The sequence below is a fragment of the Marmota flaviventris genome, chromosome 6 (assembly GCF_047511675.1).
Source record: "Marmota flaviventris isolate mMarFla1 chromosome 6, mMarFla1.hap1, whole genome shotgun sequence".
Classification (NCBI taxonomy): Eukaryota; Metazoa; Chordata; class Mammalia; order Rodentia; family Sciuridae; genus Marmota; species Marmota flaviventris.
The window spans coordinates 14,708,468-14,728,900 of NC_092503.1; the positions used below are offsets into that span (position 1 = coordinate 14,708,468).

General features: G+C 37.1%; 2 protein-coding genes across 4 annotated transcripts in view; one reads left to right on the forward strand and one right to left on the reverse strand.

Moving 5' to 3' along the window:
• Positions 1–7,745: 7,745 nt before the first annotated feature.
• Armt1 (acidic residue methyltransferase 1) lies at positions 7,746–19,293 on the reverse strand. The gene is made up of 5 exons (XM_027939578.2): positions 18,986–19,293; positions 16,662–16,767; positions 13,668–13,912; positions 11,540–11,705; positions 7,746–9,520 (listed from the first exon to the last, which is right to left on the reverse strand). Exons 1-5 carry the CDS (start codon positions 19,024–19,026, stop codon positions 8,753–8,755), a joined length of 1,326 nt encoding a protein of 441 aa, XP_027795379.1. The 5' UTR covers positions 19,027–19,293; the 3' UTR covers positions 7,746–8,752.
• A 102-nt stretch (positions 19,294–19,395) lies between these two features.
• Positions 19,396–20,433, forward strand: part of Rmnd1 (required for meiotic nuclear division 1 homolog) — a 41,161-nt gene continuing 40,123 nt past the window's right edge. The window contains exon 1 of one of the 3 annotated variants that reach the window (XR_011707694.1): positions 19,396–19,544. The gene's annotated coding sequence lies outside the window, so the exon portion shown is untranslated. The remainder of the gene's footprint in view (positions 19,545–20,433) is intronic. The other 2 variants (XM_027939428.2, XM_027939430.2) reach the window with 2 other exon arrangements.

Here is a 20,433-nt window from a genome sequence, read left to right on the forward strand (position 1 = left end):
GTCTCATTTAACCTACTCAGGGGACTCTTCCTGATCACTCTAGAAAGTCTGTTCTCTCTTTGCCCTCCTACTCAGAGCACATCACCTTCTGGTGTTAAATCGTAGATGGGATATTTATTTGGTTTCCCCCAAAGCTCCTTGAAGATGAAATTTTTGGTTGTTGTTCATTACTAGATCCCCAACACCTAAAACCGTGACTAGCATTTATTTGTTGCTCAGCAAATAAGTGTGTAAAAGAATAAGTAGATGGATTCCCAAGAAAGTTAATAGCACCCAATTATTATTCTTTCCATTTCAAAATCATTCAAGCCCCAGCATGGTGAGGCCACAGCTCCTTCTGGCAGCCTGATTTCCCTTTCAGAGTCTCGTGGCTGTTGATACACACAGGAGCACAGTTGACTCTCAAAGTTTCTATGCTGAGCCAAAGAAGCCAATATCCAAAGGTTGTAGTGTGGGAGTCCATTTATGGGACAGTCTCAAAAGAACAAAATTGAGGACAAAGAACAGATCTATGCCAGGAGTAATGGGTGGAACAGAGAGGGGGAAATATAAAGGAACCGCATGGGGGAGGTGGGGTGATGGAACTCCTATATCCTAATTATGGTGATGGCTACATGACCCTACACATGTGTGGAAATTCAAGTTTACTATATAACAATTTTAAAAATAAAAATAAACATAAAATTAAAAAGTTAAGTCCCATGGACTCTAAGATTCAGGAAAATTAAGTTCTTGCTGTCCCCATGCCTTGCTCTGGCTTTTTGTCTGCCCAATCCCACCCTCTTCAGTGACCCCTCTTTTAACGTGTGCATATTCTAGGTCTGTTTCCTCCCTTCTAAAAGTCTCTTTGCAAAATTCCAACTAGATTGATCTTTCTGAAATGTGACTTCTATCACTTTTGTCTTGAGAAACTTTCAATGGCTCCCTATCACCTAGAGCAGCAGTCTGGGATCCTTCCTCATTTTAAAAGCCAACGAGTCTTCATTCAGTTAGGGTCTTTTTCAGGAGCCCAGAATGCAGAACAGACCTGCAGAACAGAAGTGTGGTACTAGAGTCCCACTGAGTGCCTCTTTGTAACCCCACTCTACATCCTACCCAAGCCTTCATAGAACCCCTAGTACTCAGAGAAGCATAAGTTGAAAATCAATGACCAAAAGGACAAGATAGAAGTAAAATATTTCACAAGGATGATGATAAAAGTTATTTTATGCAAGAAGAGCAAACAGGAGTGCCCAGAATACATAGCAATTGGAGCCTAACATTATAAGCATGGCTAAAAGTGACTTTACTGCTTACATAAGGACCCTAAATAGCCAAATGATTGAACACCCAGCTAGATTGTACAACCTAACTCAAAATGATATAGTTTATTAGTAGCACAGCTGGGATTGGAATCCTTGCCCAAGTTGTCAACTGTGAATCAGATCTTACAGCAATAATGACGTAGGTCATTTTCCAAGGCCACAATTATTAGGGTGTCAGCAGTTCAAATCATATTCCTTTTGAGGACTGATGAAAAAGGAAATAGGAACATTTAATTAGACATACTTCAATAGATTAAGGTAAAATTGTGCCTTGTTTAATTTTTCAACAATTTGTCTGTAATGCCATCAGGCCAGAATTGGGCTAATTTATATGAACAGAATTTTGGATTTCACCAAGCAAGCAAAACACAATTTTTATTATCATCCCTTTGGTTGGAAGAATGAGCCAGTTCATCTTCGTCAAATCATTTCCATCTGTTCACAAAAACAGTTTCCCTTCAAAATAACTACCTACTGGATTTCAGCTGCATGGTGGCCTGAAACATAAGCAGCATCTTTTTCGTTACTGGATTTGCTGGAGATCAGCCCCTGATGCTGAAGTTCTTAGAGAAGGCTTCCCTTCCTTGTGTGGAGTTCAGCCTGTTCTGAAAATCTGTGAATTAATATATGCTCAATGACACAAATGTAATGACACAGAAAAACCAGACACATCTCTTCACCGCAGATCTTTATTATAAAACATATAAGTGAGGCTTCAATATATCAGTAAATCATGACATGGCTTATCATCCAATAATCATGACTCAATTTTCCATTAAAGTATATTTACTCATTTTTTAAAAATATTATGAATTACATTGCTACAAATTATGCTAAATGTGTGGTAATTTACACAACTATAACTTGAGTTTTGGACTTTAGTAGATTGGCATTTAAATGCTGGTTGTGAACTAGCTAAGTGGCCTTATTGTTCTCACCGTGACATAGTGATGAAACAATATTGGAAGACAGCTATAACAACTGTAATATAAAGTGAAAAGATCTGTGATTTATATTGGTGACAGAAGTACTATCATATCGCTGAGGCTTGTGACCTGTAGTCAAAATTCAAGCAAGTATTAAGTCTGAGTTAGAAGGCAATAGAAATAAAGATGAGCTGGACACAGTGGCACACACCTATAATCCCAGCAACTTGGGAGGCTGAGGCAGGAGGATCACAAGTTCAAAGCCAGCCTCAGCTACTTATCGAGGCTCTAAGCAAAGTGAGAATTTGTCTCAAAATAAAAAATAAAAAGGGCTGGGATTGTAGCTCAGTGATAAGTCCCTTGGTGCAATTCCCAGTACCAAAAATATAAATGAAACCTTTCCCCATCCAAGTCCACAGACCCTTTTGCCTGAATTCTACCTACTAAACCCTATGGACACTGGTTTAAAATTTTGTGCTTTAGAAACACACCATATCTTGTGAAATGTAAGATAGAACTGGAATATTAGTTCCTTTAAATATGCTCAATTGTGATAGAAATTAATTTGTTGTATCATAATTAATAAATTAAGGGGGGAAATATTGTATTTTTCCTTTAGTTTCTTATGTGCATTATTCAAACAAAGTCTAAGTGAATGGAAAGCCATTTTTATTTTCCTACAAAGTTTTTTCTAGCCTGACTTTTTTTAAACTTTTTTGTAGTTGTAGATGGACAGAATGCCTTTATTTTATTTGTGTATTTTTATGTGGTGCTGAAGATCGAACCCAGAGCCTCACGCATGCTAGGCAAGCGCTCTACCACTGAGCCACAGCCACAGCTTCCCTAGTCTGACTTTTCTACTACACTGCTAACAATATTCTATTGTTTCTACTTCTTCTGAATTTTAATTTTATTTTCAAATTCGCCTGATGAGATACTTCCATGATAAATCACTGTGATATCTTGTCACAAGAATTATGTGTAAAAATTAAGCCAACAAACCAATGAAGATGTGCACAATTTTATTGTCGTTGACTGGATTGTTTTATCATGGTAGGCAACTAGCTCCAACATAATAAATTTAAAGTTGAAACCACAAGAATGTGTGTTGTCAACAACAAAGATTATACCGTGCCAGTTTTCCTTGCTGAAATATCTGTGTTAAATAGTACAGAAAATCCGGCCACTCTACTGTGCTAATGGATCTCCCCCTTGTGCCTAAATTCTGTATTGTACTCAAGCAGGATTAGAAGTCAGCAGCATAATATGTGTATGGATTTTTAAAAGGAAAAAGAGAAAAAAGCAAGGTCCTTCCTAGGATAAGCAATTACTCAATGTTGAGAATTTGGACCTTTTAAGTGTAATGCAAACACTATTTCAGGAGGCCTAGAATAGGTGAGTGGTTTCAGATTATGAACAGTGCCTGAAGACTCAGGAATTTTGCAGCAAAAAAAGTCATCTGAAGGGGCTAGGGTTGTGGCTCAGGGGTAGAGAGTACGCTTGCTTTGCACAGATGAGGCACTAGGTTTGATCCTCAGCACCACACAAGAGAGAGAGAGAGAGATAAAAGGTATTGTGTCCACCTGTCTGAAGCCAGGCACAGCAGAATAGGCCTGTGTTCTCCTGCTCTGGAGGCTGAGGTAGGAGAATTGCTTTAGTGCAGGAGTTCAAGAACAACCCAGCAACACGGACACCATCATAGGGGAGAAAAAAAAAAAAGAAAAGTCTGAAGATATTCATTTCAGCTTTTTTTTAAATGGCAAAAAATCCTAAATAATCTGTATAGTGTATGTACTAAAAGAAAACATGATATAGCCACATGATGAAATACATATACATTTTTTTTTAAATGACATTTTTTTTTTTCTAGGCCTGGTGGCACATACTAATCTCAGTGTCTCAGGAGGCTGAGGCAGGAAGATTGAAAGTTCAAGGCCAGCCTCAGCAACTTAGTGAGGCCTTAAGGGACTTAGCGAGACCCTGTCTCAAAATTTAAAAATTCAAAGGGCTGGGATGTAGCTCAGTGGTAAAGTGCCCCTGGATACAATCTAGTACAAAAAAAAAACAAAAAAACTTTTTTGAAGGATTTTTAACAAACGGGAAATTGATTGTAATATAATATTGAAGGAATAGGTAGTGCTCAAAGATGCACCTATTTATTGAAACCTCCCAATTATATTATTTACATATATATTTTTCCCGTTTTTCAGTCAAGAAGTCTGCTAATTTATGTCAGGCTTTCTAGCAGAGCAATTCATTCTTCAGACCTCAACTTAAGTAGCATCTCAGCGGTTTCAAGAATGATTTCAAATGCTGAAATTCATCACCTATCAGTCACTCATTCATTGAGCATCTACTCCGCACAATAATGGGCAGGGCAGACACACCAAAGAGACCTGTGGTGGCTGCCCCAAGAAATATACAACTACAGGGTTGTCAGAAGTGTCTTCCGTGGGAGCTAATTTTTCCTTATTTTCTAAAAGGTTTGAAAATGAGGTGAAGTGATATTAAATAAACTGGACAGAGAAATATGATGCACCAATGAAAAGCAGGAAGTAAGGGGACAACCTGAACGGTGGCCTTATGCGACGGCTCAGGGTATGCTCCCCGCCCATAAGCAGCAGTATTTCCCTGTCTAGTTCCCAGAGGAAAGGTCAGGTTCAGGGACTATTCAAGGGGCCACGAGGGGATGCCAGCATGCTAATGTCTTTTACACGTTTCCAGTTTCCTTAGGATAATCTGGCTTTGAGATTGAAATCTGGTCCATGTGGACCGGAGAGTAAATCTGTGAGACCTACCTGTGAGAATGGAACTTGGGTCACACAGTTCATAGCTGGTGTTTTTGTTTAAATGTGTCCCCTTCAAAATTCAGTGTTAAAACTTAATGGCCAGTGCCATGGTATAAAGAGATGAGGCCTTTCAGAGGTGGTTAAATTATGAGGGCTTCTCCTCTCGTGAATGGGATCAAAGCACTCATAAGAGGCTTCCCACAGAGTTCCTCTCACTTGCCCTTCCAACTTCTGCCATGTGAGGACTTGGTGTCCCTACCCTCCCTTCCAGAGATGCAGTAACAAGGTAGCATCTTGGAAACTGAGACTGGGCCCTCCACAAACAAGGAAACTGCTGGCACCTTGATATTGAACTTTAAGCTCCCCAAATTGTGAGATATAAATTTCTGTGATTTTAAAACTACCCAATCTCAGGTATTTAGTTATAACAGCGCAAACAAACTAAGACAACTGGGGATCAGGAGTCAAATGTTTACGAGTCCCACGTCATGCTGCTACTCAGGGGAAAAGAAAGCAAACAAACAAACAAAAAAACCCTTCTATCTCTCTAGGAAGAATTGGTTAGTAAATTAGAAAAAAATTCAAAGTCAAATGATAGCAAAACCAAACAAAGTCAGGAGTTGGAAAAGATACTTCAGAAATTAAAAACAATTAAAGGTGTAACCCTGCTATTTTCTCTTAGAAATATATATTTTTAAATACTATGTCTGTCCTTATAGAAAAATTGTGAAATGTATACATCGAAATCTCATCGGGGTATCTGGAGGTAGGGGCATTATGTTCTTGTTTTTCTGTTCTTTTCCTCTGATTCATTCACTTTCTACAATTTCAAGGTATCACCTGTTGCTTGCTGAGTCCGACATGACATCGGCACTTTGTCTAGGCAATGGCATGCATGTATAGAAGTTTTCAAAGTCTTTCTCACTTCTAAGCTAGCAAAAAAGAGAGTGGAGGGAAAAGTTTTATGTCAAGAGATGTTTTGGCATAAGGTTTAGCTGAGGTTTGGGCAGAGAGAACTGTTTGGAAAATCAAACCGGTAGGAGAGGGGATTTTAATAATTGTGTTTTCATTTCACCCTGGGTTTTCTTAAAATTCAAGTAAATGTTGACTTTGCTTTTTGAGGATGGGTCATATTTCTTTGTATTTCTTTTATGGAAACATGACCTTGAGATTGAACAACAGGAATTGACTTCATGGATCATTGTTGCATTTTTCTCAAACACAAAACATTGCCTCAAATTAGAAAAGCTAGATCATGTTAGTAAGTCTTGTTGATTTGCTATTTAATAAGAACACCACCCTCTAATTATTTACATACCCTCAGTCCACATTCCTATCCTCACATGCTTAGGATATTGGATCTGTCTGATATAGAGGAATTGCATGAAATTTATAAGTTGAATTTACTTCTTTCATAATCAGGTGTGATATCCTTGGCTATTAGAACAATTGATACTATTTTGGGGAGTTCTTCCCAAGATCTTCCCAAGAGGGTGTTCAGTGGAACACCCTCTCACATCTGATTTTAACCCCAGATTTCCTCAGCAAGCTACTATGTACCTATGTCAGACAGATGTAGGTTATATTTGCTCAGGCGGAAACAGTGGTGTTGGGGAAGTCTGGGAACTGTGGGCAGAACCCTATCCATTGCCCTCAGCTCCTCAATTCAGTGACTGTGAGGGAATTTTAAGCAGTTCAAAAACAGTGTTGTAAGCGTGGGTGAGGCTCATTGGTAGAGAGCTACCCTAGTATGCCCAAGGCCCTGGGTTCAATCCCCAGTAATGCTAAAAAAAAAAAAAAGAAAGAAAAAGAAAACCGAAACCCATCAGACAGTATTTTGTGACAAAAGAAAAAAATATTAAAAAGATTTGCCAAAATGTAATAATTTTGTAATGCAAATATATCATTTAAAAAGTGAAGACAACCCACAGAATGGGAGAAAATATTTACATACACAATGAGATGTCCACAGAACATATTTTTAAATCTTAAAATTCAATAGTGAAAAGATAATTTTTAACTTTTAAATGAGTAAAGTACCTACAGACAAGTCAAAACAATGAAATACTGCATCATACCCAGCAGGCTGCCTAGAATCAAAAACAATAATACTTTTTAAATGGAGGAGAGATAAACCCAGAGGTGCTTTTATCACTGAGCCACATCTCCAACCCTTGTTACCTTTTGAGTCAGGTCTCACTAAGTTGCTTAGGATCTCACTAAGTTGCTGAGGCTGGCTTTGAACTTGCAATCCTCCTGCCTCAACCTCCTGAGCTGTTGGGATTACAGGTGTGCACCATTGTGCCTACTAAAAATCCCATTGAATTGACTTCCTCTTCTACAGTGCCATTCTTTCTTGTTCTTTGCCCTTTTGGGGAGAGAGGTTGGAAGGTAAACTACTTCCCCATACACCTTAAGGTCATGTTCTTAGCAAACTACATGGTAAAATGTAGAAAGGAAAAAAAAAAATATATATATATATACATAAAAATAATTGCTCACCCTATGAAGTCAACTGTGTTCTAAATTTATTGTCTACAAAGAATTGAAATGTGGTAAGCATTCTGGTAATAATGTTTAAAACACATGCAGATAAGAAATAGTAAATTCAAAATGTGTGAATATTTTAAAATTTTAAGCATTTAGGAACATAGATTATAACCTAATTTACAAGTTACACTATTTGAAAGCTACTTTGGGCAACATATATGATATATATTATGAGTTTATTATACAGATCTCATTTTGAATTTTCTCCTTAATTTTTCCCCAGTAGAAAATAAAACCACAAAAAGTTTTAAGTACTATTCCTTTTATTATTCCAGTGCAGAAAAACATTTCCATTTAAAACAAATTGACATGAATTTTTAGTTTTTAATATCTGCAATGACCAATAAAATGTGGAATATAAAAATGAGTTCATTATTGTAGTATCCAAATTCAATGCATAGAAATTCTTTTCCATCTAAAGCATTTTTCTAAAACTACAATCAAAAAATATGTTCACTTAAAACACTTGTGTGGTAAAATAATAATTTCAGTTGATTATGCATATCATAAATAGAATGTAAGAGATTATATTTATTTAAATACCATTTGTTTCATGTGTCCAATTTCACATTTCCTAACATCCATTCCACAAGTTAATAAAAAATACAACTGCATGCAAATAAAATAAGCTACTGAAATAAAATAAAATTCAAGGAGAACAAAAGTTAAAATTAACTTATGAGGTAAATTTTACTTTTGTGTTCAAGCATCACAGGTATAAAAACTACCTCTTTTCACAAAGTCATTCAAATGAATATTTTCACAAAGCCATTACTTTAAGAGCCCAAAATTAAGTTAAATAAAATTCCATGTTGCCTAGGTTATTAAATACCATGCAGCATACCATTTTAAGAAAAAATATTCAACTTAAAAGTCAGAATTCACTTATATTTTGCTTTCTACCCAATTAAAAAAAACTTGAAATAGTTACTGAAATTCCAACAAAAGTGTATATGTTTGTAAATATAAGTGTATCTATGTAAAAACATATATTCCCAAAATACTGTAGTGCAGTGCAAGGTTCCAAGGAAAATTCATCCGGAGTATAAGGTGACAAGAAGTCCGAGCAAGGCATCCCAGAGCAGATGCAGAGCAGCCAAGGGACTAGATTCACACACTGCTTTTCTGGAGATGAAAAGGTGCTTCTCAGATCCTCGTGCTTGCCTGGGAGTTCTAGGCTAGGTCAGAGTGGACCATCAAACTGAATCACTCCGTACTTCCCAGTGATCAGCCAGTTGGGATCCGAAGCCGCGAGCTGTTCACCTTGCCCAGGCTGCAGACCAACCTGAATTTCAGCTTTTAATGTTCTCAGGCTGCAGAGAGGGGCAGGATGGAAGCCACTCAGAGCCTGATGGAAGGGAACAGTAAACGCCCATTTCCTATCACCTGTCAACTTCCTATAATTCAAATCACCTTTGAATAAAATTAAACATGCCTTTTGTAGTTCAGCATACAAATCAGGGGCAACCTGGGACATAGCCGCATATTCGTGAGGCAAAGTCCAAAACATATGATCATGGTAAACCCATCTACCCATTTTAATATAGTTTTCCCAGTCAACCCCACACTTGGACACCCACTTATGATCATAATGTTTTACTTGTTCAATAAGCCAATTAAAGTCACGTATAGTAGTATCAGAAACAAACCATGGAATACTTTTTCCATAAAAATGAATCTCAGTAGCCAGGTTAGTGGACAACAAAAAGTCAGCTAATACTAAATCTGTAAGAAGTTCAAACCCAGAATTATCCAGAACAATATCCACTCTAACTATGGGTACTTTTTCTCTTGTTTCCTTGTATTTACTAAGCAATGACCAAAGATGTTCCATATCATTCACTAAAATAAAAGGTTCTAGATCTTCCAAAGAATTTATTAGGTTAGTCTTCTGAGAACTACTTTCTCCACCTGATAGAGATAAATCGCACTTATTTCCCCAGAGTGAAATCTGAAAAAGAAAAGTACAAAACAGTCATCCTTGTTTTAACAACCAACAAAACTCTTGTTATGTAGGCAGTGAAGGGAGGGGTTGCTAGGAATAGTCATAAATTTTATTTCCAAAAAACTCCACCAGATCTATACTTTCTCAATGTAAAGTAAGTTTTCATGATGTTCTATCAGTAAGATGAAACAGTGAAATTTTTAGTCAATATGTAATAAACTTTTAAAAAACTGGTTTCAGAGTCAGGTATGCTGGCACATGCCTGTAATCCCAGCTACTGGACTCAGAAGGCTGAGGCAGGAGGATCACAAGTTCAAGGCCAGCCTGGGCAACTTAACTAGACCATCTCAAAATGAAAAATAAAAAGGGCTGGGGATATAGCTCAGTGGTAGAGCACCCCTGAGATCAATCCCTAGTACCAATCCCGCCCCCCCCACAAATTCACTGGTTTGAATGATTTTTAACACCTACACTGTTTATTCAGAATGAGGCTTTGCATGTTGAGGATATTAAAACATCATCAAATGTTATGGAGAGGATCAGGTTTTGTAATTCAGAGTCAAAAGAAAAACCAAAGTTCCTTTTTTCCTCCCAGTCCTCCGGAAAATAGCCCAGTTTCTTTTACTAATTACATTACCTTTAGGACATGGCAACCTGCCTGAGATTTGGTTCTCTTTTTTGTAAAATAAAAAATTGGACACAGTGATTTTGCAAGACCTAACTTTAAATAAAACAATATGGACAACAGATCCACTGTAATCAATAATTTGGATTAAAGCTGAATTAATATTCCAAGTTGTTACTTTGTAGAAAATGATACATAGGTCCCTATTTTTTTAAGTCATAAAATTACATGTTTAAGACTGCAAGTTCTGGAATTAGACCTGGGTTCAAATCTCAGCATCTTCAATTAACGATCATTGGCAAGTTACTTACATACATACTCTTAAGGCTCAACTTGTGCAACTGAAAAATTAGGCAATAATACTTTCCTCACAGAGTTTTGTGAGAATTAATGACATTATGCATATAAATAATGTACCTACAGAAGTACTCAATAAATATTGGCCAAAACAGACTCTACCTTCTTTGTGATTTAAAATAAGGAATATGGTTAGGCATAGTGGTGCACGCCTGAGCTCCAGCTACTTGGGAGACTGAGGCAGGAGAACTGTGTAAGCACAGGAGTTCGAGGCCAGCCTGGGCAACACAGCAAGACCCTGTCTTGAGAATGAAATTAGGAAAATACATGTTCCATCTCAAGAGTATTATTTTTAAAAAAACAAATAAATGAATTTTTTTAAAAAATTATAAGGCTTAAAGAGTAACAGAAGTGTCCAAAACCACTGTTTTATATAGTTTGAAATACACACAACAGCATAAATAATGGCATTCATTCATCAACTGAGGTTAGGTTCTCTGTTGACCTCCTTCCCACATCCTTCATTTCACCTACACAGTTATTGATGCAATTATTTATCTATAGTCTTTCAAGATTACAAGTTCTACAACAGGAAGAATTGGCCTGTTTTCCTATCACCAAATGTACAGCATCTAGAAGTGTCTGACACAGTAGATCTGTAAGTATTTGCGTGGACTTTCGTGAGTGCTGACTTTTAAAAACAGATTAACATTCCCTGCAAACTAGCTCACTTTAGGCTTCTCTTGGGATGTTAACCTTTTGCTCACTGTGGGCAGTAAAAGATGACAACTTTGGCTACCTTTATTTGGGGAACAGCCTGGGGTAGCTGGCCAAATTAGATGGCAGAAAACAGATTAGTATTCATTTTTCTTTAAAATATATTCTACCTATGGGACAAAAAACATATTCAAAGAAAACTATTTTTTATATTCTAAAAAAAGTCAAGGATGAAAGTTCAAAAGGAAAAAAAATCAAACAAAAATTTAGTTTAAAAAACTACTAACTATATATATATAGTACTGATCTATAAATACTGTGTAAGCCGACAATATTGGTATTTATAGAACTGAGTAAAAAACACATTCAGAGGATCTGATCTTTACCTGCAGAAGATGAAAAAACTCAGTTTTCAGCTGATTTGCATCTAGGTCTTCAATAGTACTCTTGAACTCTTGCAAGTGAGTACATAAAGTAATGCCAGGTTCCTGTGACTCAAAGAAATTTTGGTCTTTGGATTCTTTGAATACATCAAAGTCATTGACTGGTGGACTAAAGTAGAAGAAAAACATAAGTGAAACATTTATATTAAGTCTATATCTTTTTGAAAAAACAAATTTGGGTTAATTGTAGTACTTTAAAGGGAAAAAATTATCCAGTCTCAATAATCAATGGTAACAGATACTAGATAACACAGATAAGCAAGTTACACAAAAATAAATTCCCAAACTCATTTTAATTGTCAAAGATTCTCAAATCAACTATTTTACTGGAATTAAATCAGATTTACTATGCATTATTAGAATGACAAATTTTGATCATTTACTAATAGATCTTATAGATTTTTAGTGTGTGCATGTCAAATTTTATTCCCAGGTTTTTTACCAAAGGCTGTGTTTATGTGATGTCTACATCTTCACGCTGTCCAGTGACAGAAATATAACTCAGAAGATAGGAATACTAACACAATAGCCTTAACAGAATAGAGAAGACATTCTGATGATCTGATGTTCTAAATTAGCTACTTTGCTCAGGAGCCATCCATATTAGGGTAAAAACATACCAGCACTTATATAGCCAAATGATGGCTGCCTCCTTCTGGTCAGTCAGTCACCAGGGGAAGTTATACCTTTATTCCAAGGATGCTGCCATTGCGCAAAGCACTTTGGGAATTTTCTTTAGAACCTGTGGCATATCATTAAATGTCCTGTGACCACATGTCTTCCCCTGGAGTCACCTTACTTTTAGAAACAGCCAAAAATCACTCAGAGCAATTTCAGTATAATAAAATATGTAATCAAATTGAATAGACACAGTTTTGGTCTTTATTAATAAAGAGTGACAAAAATAATAAAACTAATTTTTCTTTTTGAAGCTGTAAATTGGCTCTAAAAGAAAATCCAAAGAATACAAAGCTATTTTTAGCAATGACAGCACTGCTGAAATCAGTTAAGTCTCTCAAGGTGACTTAAAACAACAAAATCCATTTAGATGCAGACATTCAAATGCAGGGTCAGCAAACCTCAGCTTGCAAACCCTATCAGGCCCACCACCTGTGTTCTATAATAGGCAAACTAAAAATGATTTTCATACTTATGAATGATTACAAAGCAAAAGAAAAGCAATATTTTGTGACATGTAGAATTCAAATTTCAGTGTCCATAAATGAAGTTTTCCCACAACACAGCCATACTCATTTATTTACATATAGCTTATGGCTACTTTCACACAATGGCAGAGCTGAGCAGCGGCAACAGACACCATATGGCCCACAAAGGCCAAAATACTTATTATTGGTGCTCTCCTGAAGAATGTTTTGGCAACACATGTTCTTATGTTTTATTAACAAATTATTCATAAGCTGATAATGAACCTTATTTTGACCTCACATAAATGTTCTCATTTTGAAATGTTTGCTACTTTACAATCTACTGAAGCTATATGTATGAGCACACACCGTAAGCTGGTGATTCACTCCTAGATATATTCCCAACAGAAATACATATTCTAATTAAAAATGTGATGGAATGTTTGTATCTGCATTCTTCATAATAACCCCAAACAAAATACGGGACTAAACATTAAGATACTATGTGAGACAATAGAGGAATTTGCTGTTCTGATGACTCCTTATAAACTCTGAAATACTATTTTTATGAATAAAGTATTTGCTTGTTTCCTCTGTCCCAACTTGATTTGTTTATATATAATTATTTCAAATTAACATTTTTTTGCTAATAACCACAATTCGTTGTACTCTAGAGTCTTTATGAGGATCTTTAGTAAGTTCATACTAGATTCAATCTTATGTCTGTTTTGGACAAGTGGATTCAAATTACTAAGAATCTATTCAACTGATATAATTTATGGAAATGTCCTACAGCAAATTAATATTTGCTGAACTCAACTAAATTCAGGCTATCTCTTGTTTATACTGAAAACTTATCTTTCACTCTTAAAAAAAAAAAAGCACAAACTGTCTAATCATTTGCTTTTTAATAGTTATACACTTACCTCTGGATAATTGCTTCATGAATTCTACGATACATGTAGCATTCTACATACAACCACGGTGAGTAGAACCAACTTGGTGTCCTATCACTTTCCCTTAAAAGACTCTGTTGATATTCTAGGTACTGATTCCATATGTCCGTATCAACATAGTTCGCAACCAAAGGGATGATTGGTTTATCTGTTTGCAATTCATTTCGTAACTTAGAAAGAAGAGAAATAGCTTTCTTTTCAGCTTCTATGCCTTCCTGAGGGAGGGGGGAAAAATGACAGTGAGTGTGTGCCTGTGTATATAATTCCTCTAGGGTGGTATACTTTTATGATAAGGACCTAAATTTAAAAAGGAAAGAAAAATCCTGTATTGATTTCAAAACTGTTGTTTATGTATTTTACAAATTCCTGTAAACACTTAAATTTAGAATTCTTGAGCTGAAAATCAAAGAGAACACATAGATCTCATACTAACATAATCATGCCTTATTTATCAGCTTTTTACTTTTTTTTAAGTTCTGACTTTCTATATCTTCAGGTGGGCTGAGGCACCACTGCCAGGTTCCCTGTCTTTTACACTTCTCTGGTGGCACTGCTAGAAAAAGAATTCTGGCCTTCATGAGATCCCTCTTAGCATATCAAGAGGGTTTTCTTATTCTTTGTTCTCTACTGCATTCCAGATAAGTTAGAGAGACCCTGATAGACAAGGCACTGCAGTATTATATCACCTAACAAGCCAACTGGAGAGGGGACAAGTGTCATGGGATCAGAATAAAGTGACATGGCACCTTTACTTTTATACCAGCAAAATTCTTGCCTAATTTTTTAAAAAATATATAAACCTTGTAAAATACATACAGAATAAATGTAGGAAATAATCATTAAGCCTAGCTGAATGATTTTATATTCACTCCCTACCATTAGGCCTATAATGGTCAATATACTCAACACCAACATCTCCCCAGGGTTTTTTTTTGTTGTTGTTGTTTTGTTGGTGGTGGTGCTAGGGATCAAAACAAGGGCCTTCCTGATGCCAAGCAAATGCTCTGAACTACATCCCCAACATCCAATTGTCATTTTTTTTTTTCCAAGTAGAACAAAAGGCTGAAGCTTTATATACTCTTCAGGTTCAGAAATAGAAAAGGTTGTAAAAAATACGAAGTTTTAGGAGCTAAGCCTGCAAGTCCCAATATGGTTAACTTTCTCAAGAGGAATTATTCCTTCTCCAAATCTCTATCCTGGAATCATTAGCATCTTTATTTAATAATAAATTCCAAAAACTGAAGATTTTAAAGGGTAAGTACCCTCTTTTTAAAGCAGCAAATACTTGTCAGAGCTAAGAACCAATGTTTGTGTCAATGCCAGTTTGTTATTTTGCTTTAACTTAATTCAAACATTTACTGAACCTGTATGTGCCAAATTCTGTGCTCAGAGCCAAAGATGAATAAAGCCTAGACCCATCTCCACAAGATCCATATCTGCCAACCAGGTAATATAATAGGATGGGCTTGACAGGCAGAAATCTGTAGCATGGCTCCTTTGGGGACAAACATGGTTTTGCTGTAGCTGGGGATTCAGGAAGCTTGGAGAACACATGGGACTTAAGAAGAGTGGCTTTAAGTATGAGAGAGACATGAAGGGAAAAAAAAGCTACTAAGAACAGACTTTAAGTTAGTATTTTATTAGATCTTGTCCTGTATCCAGGAGTGGGAAAGAGAGTAGGGCTGGAGGGACAGTAGAGTCTGCTTTCTCATTCTTAACCGTCTAATGATATGAGCATACAGGCCAAGCAGCAACATACCAAGAGTCAATCATATTATATTTTAGGTCACTCCAGTAGAAAATATTGAAATTACCAAACAATTATGGTAATTTGCTTAAGACGATGACCAAATACTCAAGCAAATGACCCAAATTTGGTTAAATGATACTTGAGTGATAAGTATATATATCCACAGAAAACAAAATTGTGCTTATGTGATAAACAATGGAACATCAACAGAAATGTCAGTGTTCAAGGCTAGTCTCAGCAACAAAGAACAATAGGCAGAGGTGGGAAGAGGGGTACACATCCCAGCTACCCAGGACTCCAGACTAGGCAATTTAGAGACCTTGTTTCAAAAAGGAGGGTGGGACTCACAATGTAGTTCAGAGATAGAACCCTGCTGGGTTCAACCTTCAACTCCCATTGGAGAAAAAAAAGAACAATAGGTCAGTAGGTGCCCTCTTTTATGTTATGCCAGGATTAGTTCTGAAGACAATATATAGGAGATTGAAGGAAATCCAACATTACACTCAAATTGCCTGTATGCTGCCTTGCTCCTTTCAATTTGCCCAGGAAAACATCACCAATCATTTTAAATCTTTGTTGTCGATTCTTTAAAAAAAAAAAAAAATGTATTGGTGTATGTGTGATCTTTCAGTCTCTTATATAAAAGAATGATTACTGGACTTGCAAGTGTAAAGACCTTTATTTCCAATAATATAGTTATTTAGAATTTTCCTCACCATTAACAGAATAGACAAGGTGATTTCTAAAGTCCTACCTCACTCTGAATGCCAATGAATCTTTCACAGCTTCAATCACATCATGTTAATCAATCAGAACTCATATTACTCTACACTTTTAGTTTTTCATAGCAGCCTGATCTTCCAGGACTTAAGAACTTAAATTAGCAATATAAATACTATAATTCAGCCAAATTTGAAATTACAAAAGCTTTTCTGTGCAAGTCAACAACCTAATCACTATTTTATAGCATGATATATATTAAAAACATGTTCCAAAGTCTAAATACATGACAGACTACGTTGTTAGAGCATCAACTCTTTTTTTCTAAGCTGGAGATAGGCTTGACCCACGATTATACTTCATTTCAACATATTACATTAAAACCAGATAAATATTTGGCCCGTGTATTCATTTTGATATCTTACACAAAAGCAAAAACCTTCAATACCTACTCTCATTCTGTCAAAAAAGTAAAGTTAAAACACAATTCTTACCTCTCCATGTTTCTCAAAAAACTCACTTTTGTGTCGATGCAATGTATCAATAGCCTTAGTTAAAATCAGTGGTATTCTGTCTTTAATTGTAAGATATGCAAATGATCTAGAAGAGAGAGTCACATACATTACTTAGTGGCTTTAACACTAAAAGATAGGTCATCTTTTAGTTTCTGGAGTATCTGATTTAAATTAAAATTCCTTTCCATGCAATTATGAAAAAGTAAACCCGTTTGTCCACTATATTGACAAAAGAAAATCTGAAAACTTCTGTTATGTCATGGAAACTAAATTATCCTGGTGCCTCTAATCCCAGTTTTAATCTTTCTTATCTTTCCATCCTTCTCTTTTCCTGAATCAGAAACCAGTTTAACAATGAGATAGCTAGGAAAAGATTAGCTTTGAAAGCAAGGAGGCTCTAGTTCCAGGCTTACTACTTACTAACTTCATCAGCTTAGAAAGACGAATAAGGCAACAGAGGTAAAACTGCGCTAAAGATTCTAATGCGTTTGAGGAATGAAATAAATTAAAAATACTTATGCATCTATTTTTATTTCAATTCTTTTCAAAGGTTTTTCTTACTACCTTCTCTATCTGCACAAAGAATTCCTCATTCCATTCCACTAAACAAGGTGAACTACTTGTCTTACTCTAAATACAGCTAAAAAATCAGAGATTTTTCCATAAATGTCTAAAAATGAAGAATCCTGGAGATGAGGAAAAGTTTACACTTGCATTAAAAAATTAAAATGATTCTTGATTTTAGACATATGAAACCAAGATTTACAGATTATCTATGTGATTAGATTTTAAGAAAACATTTGATTCAGTGAGTAAAAACAGGATTAGGTGGTGAAATTCTGTGCAGCTTTTTAAACATCTGTAATACAGAGCTTAGCAGTGTTTATATCTCAAATCACCAAACACAAAGTAAAACCAACAGAGTTCACAAGATAGTTTTGAAAAGAATGCCTCTATTCAAATCATTTATTCCAAATTTAATTTGAGATCACTATACTCCTGAAAATTCAAGTATTTTATGCCAGTTTTCAAATTATTGGGCTTAGGTACTTCTTCAAATACTTCAAATATACACTTCTTCAAAGGTTTTCTTAAATGATAACTCTGAAACTTTTAAGGGAAAAAAAACTGCAAAAACACATTAAGATTCTGTGGTGCTTCAAGTATAGTAAAGCATTGTTTTTGTCTGATATGAATATTAATTACTCTGATTAGAATTTTTATAAAATCACTAATACTTTGAAAAGAGGAAGGAACATAAACCAATGGACACAAATTTTCTAAGGCAGCAGATTCAAAAACAAATGAAGGTCTTCCTTTGAGATTTCACTTTAATTGAATTGTTCTTTTTCTATTACCTTTCCTCATACAGAGGTCTGCACCCTCCATAAGGTCCCTGGTCAGGTGAGGCCAGAGGCTCCTAAGGAAGTGCTCACTCCCCTATGTGCAGGACCCTGAGGGGGCCTTGATGCCTCTCTGGCTTTAATATACTCCCTGGCCAGGTAGGTCTTTGACTTCTGTTTCCTGCAATATTTTGAAGGAATGACCTATTTCAAATAGGAACTTGGCCACCCAATTTATACAAATGGGTGTTACATTTATCATCCACAGCTTTGCCTAAATAGCCCCAAACCACTGTAAATCCTGCTCCCCATCCACTTTTCCTTTCCCAGATGTAGTCATACATTCTAAACATATTCATATGGTAAATTCCAAAAATACAATTTCTAAATTTTAAATCAATAAATTTGTTTTATTATTTTTGCTTATCACTTAACTGCAGGTGCAGTTAAAAATAAAAATTAATTTTTAAAAATAAAATTAAAACTTCACCATAGGTATGTGTAGGAAAAAACATAGGACTATAATATAGGATTCGGGTTTCAGGCGTCCACTGGGGGTCCCGCTACTCCAAGGGGAGCTACTTGTACACACATTTTTTTTGTTTGTGAGATTATGAGTTAATTTGATCAGCGCCAGGACTAAACACACATCCCCACAGACCTCCGATTCCCAACTTTTACAGAGAATTTTACCCTCCCTACACACAAGGGCATTTATTACAGTGGATAAATCGGCGGCCACCGACAGAGACTGCACAGCGGATCCGAGTCTTGAGCTGGCGGCGGCCTCCCGCCCCACGCGAGTCCGCGGGACCCCAGAAGGCGCCCTGGGACGTGGTTCCCCACGGCGGGACTTGAACTCGCAGCCTCGGGGCAGCGCGCACCCTCCGATCGTTACCCACACGTTCCCGGCTAGGCCTGGCTCGCCGCAAAAGTGGGCAGGAGAAAAGCGAGACGAACCCCACGTCCTGTCCCGAGAGAGACGCCGGAGCATCAGCCATCCCGTCGGGCGTTACCGGCCCCAACGCTCGGGTTTCGCCGATTACAGGAAGAGCGAAGGAGGAGCTGAGAAAGCGTGTGCTGCAGCTTAAAAAAAAAAAAAAGTGCTTTTGAACGAAAAACTTTATTTGGTGCCCGGACAAGTGGCAAACAATGGCTGGCTCGAGGACGCAGAGATCTTCCGGGGACGAAGGCGACAACAGCGGAGGGCAACGAGTGGAGCGGAATCAGGAAGCGGGCGGAAGGCGGAAGCAGGCAAGGACCGGGAGTCCCAGGGCCTAGGGAGCGGAAGAGGTCGCGGCAGCGCGAGTCACGTGGTCCGGCGATCACGTGGCCCGGGCCGCTCGCACACCGCGGGGCCCGCAGTTCTGTACGCTTGCGCAGTACGCGCTCTGGGAGGAAGAGCTTTCCCGGGACCAGGGTTGGCGGTGTGCACGGCGGCTGCCGGGTGACTGTGCTTTGCCCTGTGGCCCTGCTGCGGAAGTTCGCGCCCTTGGCGCTTTCTTCTTTTCTCGGAGAGGTTAGTACACTGCCTTTCCTTAGCACCTGTGTGGCCTCGCACCGAGGTCTCTGACTTGGCCCCTGGACCCCCGAAGCCTCCCTGGTGATAACAGGTTTCTTCAGTACTGCTAGGTTCCCCTGCCTCTTACAGTGATCTTCGGTGGACTTAGCTGGGAATAAAAAGCACTCTAAGTCAGCAAACACTTGTTGACCCCAGTTTTGAGCCAGAGCATGGTGGTAGCTGTAAAGATGAATAGGGTAGTTTTGCATTCAAGGAATATAAAGGCATACATGAGTGCTACTTATGCATTGAATCGTAACCTACCTCTAACCGTTTTCTTAATTGCTGTTATTCTTAAAAAGTAAAAATGTGCCCATGAACTGAGTATATGTCTTGTATTTCATTTTTTAAAAATCAGCTGATGCCTATGTCTAGGCATTATTGTCACAGGAGATACAACATGAACAAACACAAAAATATGTTTCATGGAGATTACATTTTAGAGGAGGCAGAAATATTTGCTGTTTTATTTTTCCTTTAGCATTGTCACTGATGTATATTTTACTGATTTGCCACATTTATTGTTTGCCCCCTCCCAATATAAGGTTCAAAAGGGATTCTTGTCTTTTATTTTCAGTTGTATTATAAGCACCTAGCACAATACCTGGCACTTGGTAAGGACTCAGTTCATATTTCTTGTATGAATTAATAAACTAAAAATACAAGATATGCAAGTAATGATAAATAAAATGGAGAAATAGAAAGTGAAGGAAATCAGAAATGGTGCCGATTGTGTGTATTGAATGAAGCGTCTGGAGGAAGGCTTTGCTAGATGGGAAATATTTGAAGGGGATAAGGGAGCTAGGCTTATAGATTCCTGGGAGAAGAGCTTAGGGAACAATTAGTG